The sequence below is a fragment of the Poecilia mexicana genome, unplaced genomic scaffold (genome assembly GCF_051168715.1).
Source record: "Poecilia mexicana isolate PSO_F unplaced genomic scaffold, ASM5116871v1 scaffold_13, whole genome shotgun sequence".
NCBI classification, from domain to species: Eukaryota; Metazoa; Chordata; class Actinopteri; order Cyprinodontiformes; family Poeciliidae; genus Poecilia; species Poecilia mexicana.
In genome coordinates, this window is record NW_028263382.1 from 20,259,886 (window position 1) to 20,272,809 (window position 12,924).

General features: G+C 41.6%; 1 protein-coding gene across 1 annotated transcript; it reads right to left on the bottom strand.

Moving 5' to 3' along the window:
- Positions 1 to 2,401: 2,401 nt before the first annotated feature.
- slitrk3a (SLIT and NTRK-like family, member 3a) lies at positions 2,402 to 6,508 on the bottom strand. The gene has a single exon (XM_088011852.1). The coding sequence runs from the start codon at positions 6,242 to 6,244 to the stop codon at positions 3,524 to 3,526; it is 2,721 nt and encodes a 906-aa protein (XP_087867978.1). The 5' UTR covers positions 6,245 to 6,508; the 3' UTR covers positions 2,402 to 3,523.
- Between the last annotated feature and the right edge of the window lie 6,416 nt (positions 6,509 to 12,924).

A 12,924-nucleotide genomic window follows, 5' to 3' on the forward strand; every position in this document is an offset into this window, starting at 1 on the left:
ATCTCCCAATTAACACACAGTGAAGGTGTCAGTATACCTTAGTGTAAAATACCTGTGATATGTTATTTTTTTGTGATCCAAAACAACTGAGACCCAGATCAATCATTTGAGAACATTTTAAAGCTTGCATGTAACCTATTTCACATGCAACTCAAATGAAAGTGTGGTCAGCCTCTCATATGCGGGGATCTGGCTGGACACCCTATACAACCTCATCTTAAATAGGTATCAGTACACACCTGTCACCATTTAGAGCGCCTCTTCTTAACCATTACATAAATTCAGTCATCCTAGTAAGTTTTTCCTGACATTTCCTGTGCTGCATCTCAGAGCAAACACAATAATCTGCAGAGTTTCAAAGGCATCAGAGGGATCTCTTTGTCAAAAGGTGCCAATCAGAGGACGTGCACAAAATGCTTTATAAGGCATTATGTATACTACACATCGGGTGTAGAAAATATCTACCAACATTGTCATTATCAAGAACTAGATTTTCCTCCAAAGGTGATGATATTACAATGAAAACTGGCCAGGGAGGCTGTGATGAGGAGTGCAGGGACGTCTGACAAGTACTGATAGTGATCTATCTGGGCCTGGGGTACAATGGTAAGATAGAAAAAAAACATAAGCATTTTCATGTATGAAAAGCCTTCAAGCCTAATCATAAGAAAATGTGTTATGGTCTTATCAAACCAGTGTTGAGCTTTGGAACCATAATCCCAAAATGTTTGCTTGGGACTAAAACAACATTACACATCACCAGAAGAACTTGATACATAAACTGAAGCACGGTGGTGTCATCATCATACTGTGGGACTGATGTTCTGCAGCTGGATACGGGGGATTTAATCAATGTGAAGGACACCATGAACATTCCTAACTATCAATGTTTTCACATCTGAATTCAGTTTTCTGCTAGAAAACTGAATTCAACTTTTAGCACACCAACTCATAATGCATTTCAAAATCCACAAAATAATGACTTCTCCACAAACAAATTACTTTTTTTTCACAGAAAGGTCTACCAACAACTAAGAACTCCTTTTGATTGGAAACCTGTGGGGTGGCTACAGTGGGCTGAACAGAAGAGATGCCTTCACAGTCGAACAAGTCTAGAGTATTGCAAAGACGAGCGACCAAATATTTCCAAATAAACATTTACTATGGATATTCATTCCCACCGAAATGAACGGAGTTATGTAATAATGTCAGGTTGTGTTGGTTAAAAGTCACATTAAGGGTGGAAAAAAATTCTCAAAGAATTTATATTGGTCTCAGTGGTTTCATCACCAAACACCGGCATTTTAACATGGATGTGTAAACTTTTTAGATTCACTGTACTTACAAGGTTTAGGATGACAAGACTACTTCACATCTCTCCCCCAAAAAATGTTACTATAAGAAACAGAGTCTAATGGTTGAAAATATTGACTTCTACAGCAAATCAATCCATAGTTGACACAACCCTCAGCCTTTGTTTAAAATTCCCTTTTCACTGTTTGTAGAATGGAGGAGGCTAAGAAAGGAGCCTGTGGTATACAATTAAAAATCACATAAAATTATGATTTCCTACAGTAAATTACATATTCATTTCATAGTGTAGATTTAATAAGTTAATTAGATAATATCTTCATGATGTAGTCACATGTGTAGGTGTGTGTGTGTGTGTGTGCGTGTGTGTGTGTGTGTGTGCGTGTGTGTGCGTGTGTGTGTGTGTGTGTGTGTGTGTGTGTGTGTGTGTGTGTGTGTGTGTATCTGTCAACTAAACCCAATCTAGCTTATATAATGACAACATTTCTGCAATGGCAGAACACTTTATCGCCCCCCAGTGGAGTGAAAGCACATAGCCAACTTGATGAGAGAGCCAAATGATGAAATGTATAAATTACAAAAGTATTTTCCAATCATGATATCGCTCACCCTTTTACTTGCATACATCAGTGATACATGTTCAGATAGAGACAGCTGTGGCATTCCTCACTTATTTGCCTTTTACTTTTTGAGATATCTTCCACAAGAGGCCACGGCATTTACTCTACTTTTTCTGGGTTGTGTTTCACTTTGGTTTTAGATTAAATGTGGCTAAACTCTGCAATGTACTGGACAAAATAAAGTCAAACTGCGCATTAAAATATGAAAATGAGTCCCTTTGTTAAAAAAGAAGAAAAAAAAATCAGCACCCTGTATTTATGCTTTCCATGTAGTTTAGATACATCGGATGCAAATCCCATTATGTGAATACTAACACGTTTGTATTGTCATACCTTGCACTGCTTCTTGGCCTGGCATGCTTTTTGAGTCTAGTATAAGCTAATGGCTGACCACATCCTACACCAGATACACACCCTGTTATTCCACTCCACACATGTCCCACTGGAATTGGTATTGACACCTTCATCAATTAGATTAAAGAGTTTGTTTTTATTAAGAAGGCTATACCAGACGCATAATCACTATACATTGATTTAACATTATCTTTACAATAAAATTCTTCACTGAAATTACAGAATAAATATATGCACATTTTTTCTTCAAATCTTTGTGAAAGAGAAAACATTAAAAGTGCTCACTACAAAGCTGTTAGTGGACTGCAATGGGAACTCCAGAAGCAATGAGAAGGGAAGAGGGGGTGGGGCCATAACAAAGAGTGGGGAAATATTCAGAAAACCCTTCAGTATGGTCTCGTAATAATATTCACAAATGTTTTACCATCCCTGTATTGGCGCTTCCTTTTTCTTTACAAGAAGCACCCTGATATAGACATAAGTCTTCATTTATAGTAATAACCATATTAATAAGATATAAAAAATTAAATAGAACACTGAACCATAAATGTGTTGCGGTATCTCTGTTCATAGAGTGACGTGATAGTTCTGAGTAAATCCTCTCACTTCCTGCACTGAAGCGAGTGCATGCAGCAAACTGCAGTTCAGTTTGAATATAAGTTTTTTTTTTGTTTTTTTTTTTAACTCTTTTGATAATGTCCTACAAAGAAAAAAATGTGCACAGATTCCAGGTGTTTGTACATCCTAGTTGAGTAATAAGAGAGGAAAAAGAAAAAAAGAAAAAGAAAAAAAAAAAGTAAGGGAGACGTCCAGCTCCCGTTTGTCCTCATGGTAACTAGTAGCACATCATGTTAGCTCCATACAAATGGATTTTAGTGACAGATGTAACATGGTTCGTGTGTTTTATTTCCCAGAGCCCCATTTTTTTCTCCTTTGCTTTCTTCAGGGCATATAGAGATATTTATATATTATAAAAATAACGGTTGACGTTGCTGGCTACTCTGAAAAAAAGGCACTTAATTGAAACATCTGAGAATGACCTCTCCTCAAAGGTGATTTAAGTGGGAGTGGGGGCTTTGTGACTGTTTAATTACACATATTTATTTTAATTCATGCTGTTTTATCAAATTTTGCTTGAAGATTGGTCTAAGTAATTTTGTCTGTCAGGTGGCATAGTGAAAATGACAAAATCATGTTGGGGTTTTTTTGTTGTTCTTTTCTACCGGGCTACAAAGTTATTAAAAACGGTAGGATTTTTCCAAGACTTCGAGGTAATCTGGCTTGGTTTGAAGTTTGGCCCTTAACTCGAGGTAATCACTTTGGGAGGGATCATGGTAGCAGCCTTTCCCGGCTGTGAAAAGCAATGTCTCCTTCAGCCGTGCGTCCTGCTGTAAATCTGGGTACTGCATGCCTGGTGGATGCGCATGTGCAACATGCATGTCCTTTAATTTGGGCACTGTCCCATACAAACAGTCTACAAAGCCCACTGTTGGCGTGGGCCTCTGACTGTCAATCACTGTGGGGCAGAGCCCTCCATTCTCATGAAATCCTGAAATGTCCGCTGTGGTGTGGTTGACCGTAACAATAGTGTTGAGCTGAGAGTTGGAGACCGCCAAGGTCCACTCTCTCTCTTTCTCCAACAAGGTTCTATAGTTACTGTTGCTACTGCTGCCATTGTCTTTCTTTTCTGAAAACTGTGCCATCTCCTCCTCAGCAATCTCTCCTTCTCTTGGCTTATAGATAGGGTTGTTACACATTTGAGTCACAGGGTGCGGGATGTAATCATAAACGTGGCCATGACTATGTGTGTGAGTAGTGTGCGAATGTGTGTGCAAACTGGGTGTTGGTTTCTCCGGCGTGCCCGGGTTGCCAGCACAGCTTTGCCTCGGTGGATCCTCAAAAATCCTGCACTGCATCTGGATCCCAGTCAGGTCCACCTCAGAACGTTTCCGGAAAGGTAGCTTCTTTCTGCGACGGAGGACAAAGGCAAAGAGCCCAGCAGTAACAAACACTGCTGAAATGAAGAGGATGAGCAGACTGAGGATGAGAACCGACAGTGGAACAGCCCCTCTCCTACTTGATTCCCCCAGTTCAGAGCTCCCTGTAGTGAGGTCATCCCCACCAGGCAGAGCTGGAGAGGGACCTGAAGAGTACTTCAGCTCAGGACAGATGACCTCTACCTCAAGTGAACGCAGGTCCTTTCCAAAAGCATACTCTGGTGTGTTGCAGGTGACTTCCCCCACCACAATGACGGAGGATAGCTTTTCCAGCCATTGTTTGAGAGGGATGATATCACACGAGCAATCCCAGGGATTCTGATGGAGATCGATCTGGACGATGGAAGTCAGATGCTCCAGAACACCATGAACTGGCAGGGAAACAAAGTGATTTCTGCGAAGATTAAGACGTGCAAGGTTGGTGCCAGCAAAGGCATCATTGGGTAATGACCTCAACAGGTTATTATTGAGGAAAACCAATTGCAGGTTGGGCATTAGGGAGAAGGAATGAGACTGGATCTCACGGATGACGTTGTATTCAAAGTAAAGATAGCTCAACATCTGAAGTCCACGAAACATACCAGGAGAGAGCCGCTCAATGTCATTACCATTCAAATATAAACTTTTTAAGTTTGGCAAGTTGATAAACGCACCCTCCTGGACATAGGATATCTGGTTGTTCCCTAAATGTAGTAAATCCAAACTTGAGAAGTTCCAGAAATCTGAACGGTAGATCTTCTGTATCAGGTTCCCACTGAGATACAATTTCTTGGCATTGAGGGGTCGTGGCAGAAGCTCTGAAATGTTGTGAAAGCCTTTGTCTTTACAGTTTACTGTTAACCCAAGGTCATTGATGTGAAGGTTGCAAATACAATTAGCTGGACAGATTATTGGAATGGGTGGTCTTGTTTGGTAGCCAGCAATGGGGGGCTGGTTGAGGCCTGGGTAAATGCTACGAGGAGTCGGTGGATTCTTTGTGGGCCGTCTGGTAGGCTTTTTGGTAGGCTTCGCAGGTCTGTCCTTGTACTCCACAGAAGAGGCTGTGTTGTGAAAGGGGGAGAGCATGGAGGAAGGTTTAGTAGGCCAAGTGTTCTCATTGCTGAATGGCACCCGAGGAATTCCCAGCTTGGCCTCAATCTCTGCATCGGTGAGAAGAGGACAGAGCTCACTGCGTTTAATTTCCCGCAGGTCTTTTCCGTGTAGGTGGAACGGGGTCTCACATGTGATCTCTCCCACCAAAGCTGTGTAAGGGATTCTCTCTAGCCATGTTTTTAACTGGACAATCTCACACACACAGTTCCAAGGGTTTTCCTCCAGCTGGATTTCCATCAAGCTCCGCCCAACATACTCCAGTGTGCCTTTATACTGCAATGTCTTTAGTCTGTTACCTCTCAAGTCCAAATGTGTTAGGGACACAGACCGGAAAAGGTAATTCGGCAGCATGGGTATGAGATTGTCATTTAATATAAGTACTCTTAATTTGTGAAGGTGCCTGAATGCACCACTTTCAATCCTTTTAATGACATTGTAATCTGCTTGGAGATATTCTAGACTCTCCAGCCCCAGAAATGTGTCGTTTCGGAAAACTTCTAGTTTGTTTTCATGGAGAAACAGTCGTTTAAGTATTCCCAAGCCATTGAATGCCCCAGCGTGTATATCTTGCAAGGCGTTGTTACCCAGATTGATGGATATGGCATTGTTAAGATGGAGGAAGCTGTTGAAGTAGAGCTTCCGCATTAAGTTCCTCTGCAGGTTGAGCTTGAAGGGTCGGCTCCAAATTTGAGAGATCTGGCTGACATTTGTAAATCCTTTACTGTCACAATGGACATGGAAGATGCCTTCCTTGACCTCGCAGTCGCACGGTTCAAAGCAGGGCTCGTCGATCTCCTCCGAATCCTCCAGCAGTGGGATTGGTGTGGTCCATCCTAAGGCTATGGTGCTCAGCAAGGTAACCCACAGCATCCTCGCTGACACCACGGCGATGAAGTTTCAGCTCCAGGGACAGAGCCACTTCACAGCACTGCAACAGAGAATGCCAGGGTAGATGAGATCGCAAGAAAAGGGAAGGCTTATGGTTAATGCTCTCACACACACACACACACTTTACATGCACACAAACACACTTTGCACACAAACACACATGTACATAAACACAGAGAAACCAAGAGAAGTTCGAGATGACAGAGACAGAAAAGGAAGATACAGGAAAGAGTGCATTAGTTTCAGTAGAATGGACGGCAGCTTTGAAATGAATACCTATGAATAATAGAAAGACACTGGACACCACTTTAGATCCTGCAATATTGCTACCTTTTTAAAACAAAACATAAAGCCCTATACTCTTAAATAGATAATATGATACCAGAGAGCACAAACGGCTCTCTGCAGTCAGACACTACACTTCACTATGTAGCCTGAAATGTCATTTATTATACAGCAGATGTGCTGGTAAGGTCGCAATAAATCACAGCAGAGATGCTTATCGCTATGAATAAACGAAGGCAACAGTGGATAAGGAAGAGTACCGTCGAGGAGACACTGTCCCTTGCTTTATTTAATGCATAACAAGAATCTCCAATCCATGAGCAATCAAAGTTTAAACCATGGAACAAAACAGTGCAACAGAATTGTCTTTTGTGCTGAGCCCAGCCTGAACATATCTCTATTACTAATTCAAAGCTGATAAAGAGCTTGTTTTAGCCTTACATGTTAAAGTCACTGATTTAGGCAACAAAAAAATTATTCATTACTATTGAATGAGCAAGTATTGTATTTTGTATTGAAATGTGTTTAGATTAGGGGACCTCTTGTGTTTTACCTCCAGTTAAATCCATGATATGCAAGAGGGCACATTTTACTACAAAATGTTTTACTTTTTTTTTTTTTTTTTTTTTGTCTTTGGTCCAAATTTGAGAAAACCTGATAAATTCCGTTTTACTAGCAGAACCAACTCTTTTTAAGACAATAGGAACAATTCGAGACGTAAAAAGAGCAGTGGGCGATTCAAACGCTTAAAAAAGTGCAGCTGTCGGGCAGCTGTGAGGCGAAAAGAAAATTAATAGCAGTTGTGATTGTGAGAATAGTGAAATGTTGTCAATTTCATCTGAAAAAAATGTATTCCTCTCATGGGGACAAAAAAAAAAGATGTGTCTGCCAGACACTTGTGTTATTGTCCCTCTATCTGCCTTTATTTTTCTCTCTTCCCACACACTTCTCCTGCACACACGCAAAGCTTCTGAAAATCTTTGCCATTATTGCAAACTCATGTATCCACTGCGCTGTTCAGCTCAAAAATAGAGAAGCGCATATGGCCCAGGCAAAAGCGCTGCCCGTGGTGCTGAATGCAAAATCCCGGCAATTGAAAATGAAAAACGCAGGAATCCCTCAAAAAATATAAAAGAAGAAAAAAAAGCAAAAAAAAAAAAAAAAAAAGATCTTTACACGATGTTCATTTCATGTTGTCTCCCCGTGTCATGAGTAATCCAGCAGGATTTGATTCCGCCTCCGTGTTATAGAGATCAAAAAGCCAGATGCGATGTCAAAGAAAGAAAAAAAAGTAACAAAACATTTCAGGACACGGAGCAAATTTGGCACCATAATAATCCCACTCGCGGTGCATCAGTTCTAGTGGTATATACGTACTTAGTTTAGCGGGATTCCAACTTCACATATCCTCCTCCTGCGGTGATGGGTCCTGTCGTTGCCCGGTGCGTCCCGCGTCTCCCGGTCCGTTGCCGGGCTGCGAGGGAGGGGGAAGAGAACGAGAAAAGGAAGGGGGTGACTGAGCCGCCTGAACGGGGAAAACACAAAGGAGGACATGGACAGAGACAGCGGGGCATTGAGGAGGGAGAGAGGAGGAGGAGATGCGCATAAGAATGAGCCCCGGATGAATTAAAAAGAAGAAGAAGTAGAAGAAGAAGAAGAAGAAGAAGAAGAAGCAGAAGTGCTGCTTGTCATGAATTGGCAAATTTCAACCAGGTTCCATTAAAATATATAAACCTTTCAACGGACATCATCGCGCTGAGTTAGTGTGGGAAAAAAAATGATGCTGAACAAGTTCCGGTCTACAAGGAACGGTCTCTGATTTGGTGCCAACCCAAGGCACCCCCCACACCCACCCTCACTCAAAAAAAAAGAGAAAAAAAAGAAGGGAAGACAGCAGAGCGCGTGTTGGAATACATGCCAAGCATAATGCAGGCTTTCGTCGTGACATTGGCCGTAAAATTGGGGACTAAAGCAAGAACAAAACGGGTATTGATTAGTAGGATGGATTCCTGCTCAGTTATCCTCGCTCGCTGTCGCCCTGTTTGAAGTCCGTGGCTATGCAGACATCAATAGAAGCACAGAAACACACACACACATACTCTCACTCACAAATATCGGGTAAATACTTTCCATGATCCATACGAAATAGTCTATAACTGCTCACCTTAGTTTTGTTGAGCAATTGGAAAGCATCGGGGAAAAAAAAAAGATCACTAGTTTGAATCTGGTAAATCTCTCGTTCTCCCTTTCGCCTCCTCTTCTTCTTCTCTCTCCTTTTCTCTCTCGTTCTCACTCTCTCTCCCCTCTCTCTCTCTCTCTTTCTCTCTCTCTCTTTTCCTCTCCCCCTTTTCCTCACCCTCTCTTAGTGGCTGAACCGAAAGAGAGGAGAGAAAAGAAATGAAGACGTGATAAGAATGCGATCTCTCCGCCTATCTCTCTTGCTCTCCAGTGATACCGACTCTCTCTCTCTCTCTCTCTCTCTCCTCTCTTTTTTTTCTAAGCAGTTTGTTTAAAATGCAAGTCCTCCACTTCTGCCCATCCTCTTCCTTTTCCACCCTTTCCACCACCACCACCTCCTCCTCCTACACCTCCTCCTCCTGAGCCGCCTCTTGGGCGAGCGTTCAACAACCGGGTGAGAGTGTTCTCCTGACGGCTTCAGGAGCGCGTCTCCCGTCAGCACAGCGGCAGCGGTACGGGCATGTGGATCATATCGGCCTCGACTTGGTTCCCATCCCCCCTCCCTCCCCTCGTCGTGCGTCAGAGAAAGTGGCGGACCGAGCTGGGGAGAGGGCTGCGAAGAGATGGGAGAAGCAGAGAGGAGAGAGATCTCTGGCAGTGAGAGAAAGACGGAGGAAGGGAGGGAGAGAGGGAGGGAGTGGGGAGCAACACGAGTGAAGGGGGACTGCTGCTCTATAGTTCTGGATGCTGTCGAGAGGAGGGAAGGAAGTGAAGTGAAGGGAGGAGAGCAGCGAGTGAGAGAAGCGCTCTAGCTGCGACGGCGGGAGCGTGAGTCAGTGAGAAATAAATAAGACCTGTGGATCCCAGACTGGACGCAGGACGCCTGCTTCTGTCTTTGCGTCTCTCTGTGTAATCATTTTAAATACTTGTTTCATTGGAATGAAAATTATTTACTCCCGATTTTCTCTCTCTCTCTCTCTCTCTCTCTCTCTCTCTCTCTCCCCCTCTTTACTTTTTTCTCCTCAGGACGCAGCCATATTTTGGGAGAGGTAGTCGCAACCTGTCACCCTTGCTTAGAAGACAAAGACGGTGGCAGCAAATGTCTACAACCAGCAGGGCAGGGACAGCAAAACTACGGAGCATTTCTGTCTTATATTGCGTCTGCGTGTCTTCCCCAGTCTCGCCTCTAGCGGGCAGCACAAGCCCACTTTGTGAGCAGGAAGACCCTGCTACATTTTTTTGTTTTCTTTTTTTTGCAGCTTAACACAGAGGAGGGTGATTGCAGCGGAGAGTTGTAATCTTCTTACAGGATCTCTGGTTGATAACTTTAGCATGTCCTCTGTACCACATACACAACCGGAGTTTAGACTTGCATCTTTAAAACTAAGATTGCTGTAATTTGGCCTGTAAGCTACGCTGAATATCAAACGTTAATAACTTAAAACAATATTTTTAGAGTGACTCAGCTAGTTTGTCCTTTTTGATAAAAGGAAACAAACAAACAAAAAAATAATAATCCTGGCTTGTTAATATTAAACACAATGTTCATTTGTACGTATTCTAACGAGGTGGAACATTAACTTTTTCCTGACGATCACATCTCACATTTTCTGGTTTGACTTTAGTATTAGCCCTGTTACTAAACCAGTTCAAAGTGTAGCACATCCTGAAAGAATTCCCGCACTTCACCTTTTCCATATTTGTTACCTTCACTGTGATTGTGAACCGTTTATTTAAGTGGACTTGGAAAGTCAAACACAAGTCTATAAAAGGTCCGTATAGTACAAATATATATATATATATATATATATATATATATATATATATATATATACTGCTTTGAAGGTGCCAGTAAGCTCAGTGGCCTCTATGATTCATAAATTGAATAAGTTTGGACTCGATCTAGACCTGGCAGGGCATCAAAACTGAGCGATCGGTAGGTGACCAAAACCATGACGGTCACTCCATCAGAATTCAATGCTCCTCTGAGAGATGTCAATCTTCCAAAAAGACAACCATCGCTTCAGCAGTAAGGCCTGTAAGTCAATCCAGATGAAAGCCTGGCGTGGCAGCCTCCCGGATGTTTGTCAAAAGGCATCTGCAGGACTCTCAGACCACTGGAAGCAACATTCTCCAGTCTGATGACACAAAGAATGAACTCTTTAGTAAATGCCAGGTGTCATGTTGGGAGGAAACAGCCATGGCTCATCAACAGGCCAATATTATCTCTAGAGTAAAATGGAGTGGTGGTAACACAGACACTACAGAACCTCACACACATACTTACACAGGGCTGTAAATGCCCCTCTTGCCTTCTACGAAATAATTTAAAAAAAAAAAGACGCATTGTATTAAATCCCCCATGCTATCCCAATTCTTTCAGAAAACACAGACAAATGTCTTTTTGTGAATATTGATTTAAATTCTACCCCACAAAATGCAACTTCTTACAATAATGGTTGAACTCTAACAACTCTTAACATTTGTGTAGAACCTGTTGATTGAAGGCTTGCACAAAGATTTGTTTCGTAGTTAGACAGAAACAGTCAACTCTACACTTTTCTACTAGAGTTTTCCTATTAAATGTATTAAATTCTTCTGAAATTAATCTGCTGAGATATAAGGCAAGCGAGCAAATATGCCATTTGTAATCCCTGCTGAGATTTGTCACTTTACGCATCATGGTGGATTAAATGATTGAGCTCTGGAGACATTATCATGTGCAGGGTATATAGGACATAAATTAATGTTCTCTGCGGTTGCAACCTTAAACGCCGCTTCATAGAGCTCTGAGGGTCTAATATGTTTACAGCTTGTACCCTTGACTTTTCTTAACTCAGAGAATCTCACTAAGTACATAAAATGACCAACATGGCCCTCAAATTAAAATAAAAAAATAAAAAAAATCTGCGAATAAATAGTATGGGACCATGAATGATTTGTAAAAGGATTGAAAGTAATTTTCATTTATGTTAAATGGAATCAGTTCCTTTCACTATACATTTTTGCTACTTCAGGAAAAAATGTATAGGCCTTAGTCAATAAATACTTGAAGACACACAACCACGGCCTGCATACACACTCACAGGCAATCCAGTGCAGAAAGGTCAGAGGAGTGTTTGGGAGCAGCTTGTGGTCTGTAAAACTGCCATTCCTCCTCATGAAAAGCCATCATTCACTCCGTCAGTCTGTCAGCCGCTGTCTCACTGGGTGACATAAGGCCACGCCAAACCCTTCATTCAGTCACAGGACACAGGCTGCGAAGACTTTGTGCTTTAGTGCTGTTTGAAACTGACAAAGTACAAATCAGGACTAATGAGTTTGTCAGCCAGAATGTACAGTGGAAATTGATGTCACCGTGTTTGACAAATATCACACAAACGGGCATTTCCCCTATGTAAAAAAAAAATAAATAAATAAAATAAGTGGAGTAGGAAACTGAAAAGTTTTGACCAAAAAGGTTGAGTCATGAGAAATTGTGTTTAATGTAAGTGGAGGAAAATAAAATGTGTTCACCATAAGCTGTCATTAAAGGAAATAATAATGTGACCAGTCTTGGAGCAGGTTACCTAGAATAGTATGCAAAAATATTAATATCCTTTTAACTTATTCACATTAAATGTCACAACAGTTTTGGGGTTTTGCATGATGAATCACAGACCGTTAGTGTCATATCGACTGCAACTTTTATTTTTGTTTACAAATATGGCGTTAATATGTAATTCAGCACCTTTTACTTTGACACCCCTAAGCAAAATCCTGTACAAGCAGTTGCTCTCAGATGTCAACTACTTACAATATTAGAGCCCATCTTGAGTTTAATTTTATCTCATTTTAGATACGGTTGTTCTGTGAAGGCTTGTGGGAGAATATTACCAAATAAACATCATCATCACTGACAGAAAGAATCACAAACAGGCAATGAAGACGCTTCAGAAAAGTTTGAGAGATGTTTGCTTTAGAAACTAATATTCCAAGCTTTAGGCATCTCAAGAAGAACCGGTCCATCCATCAGTTTGGCATGCAAAAAGTGTGGCACAACTGCAAACCCGCCAAGAGATCTCTGTCAATCTACAATTAAACAGGCCAAACATTAATCGGATAAGTTCCAAAGAAACCCAGGGAACTCTGCAGGATTTGCAAAAATCCCATGGCTGAGGTGTGGTATCTGCTGACTGAGAAATAATTAACTTCTAATG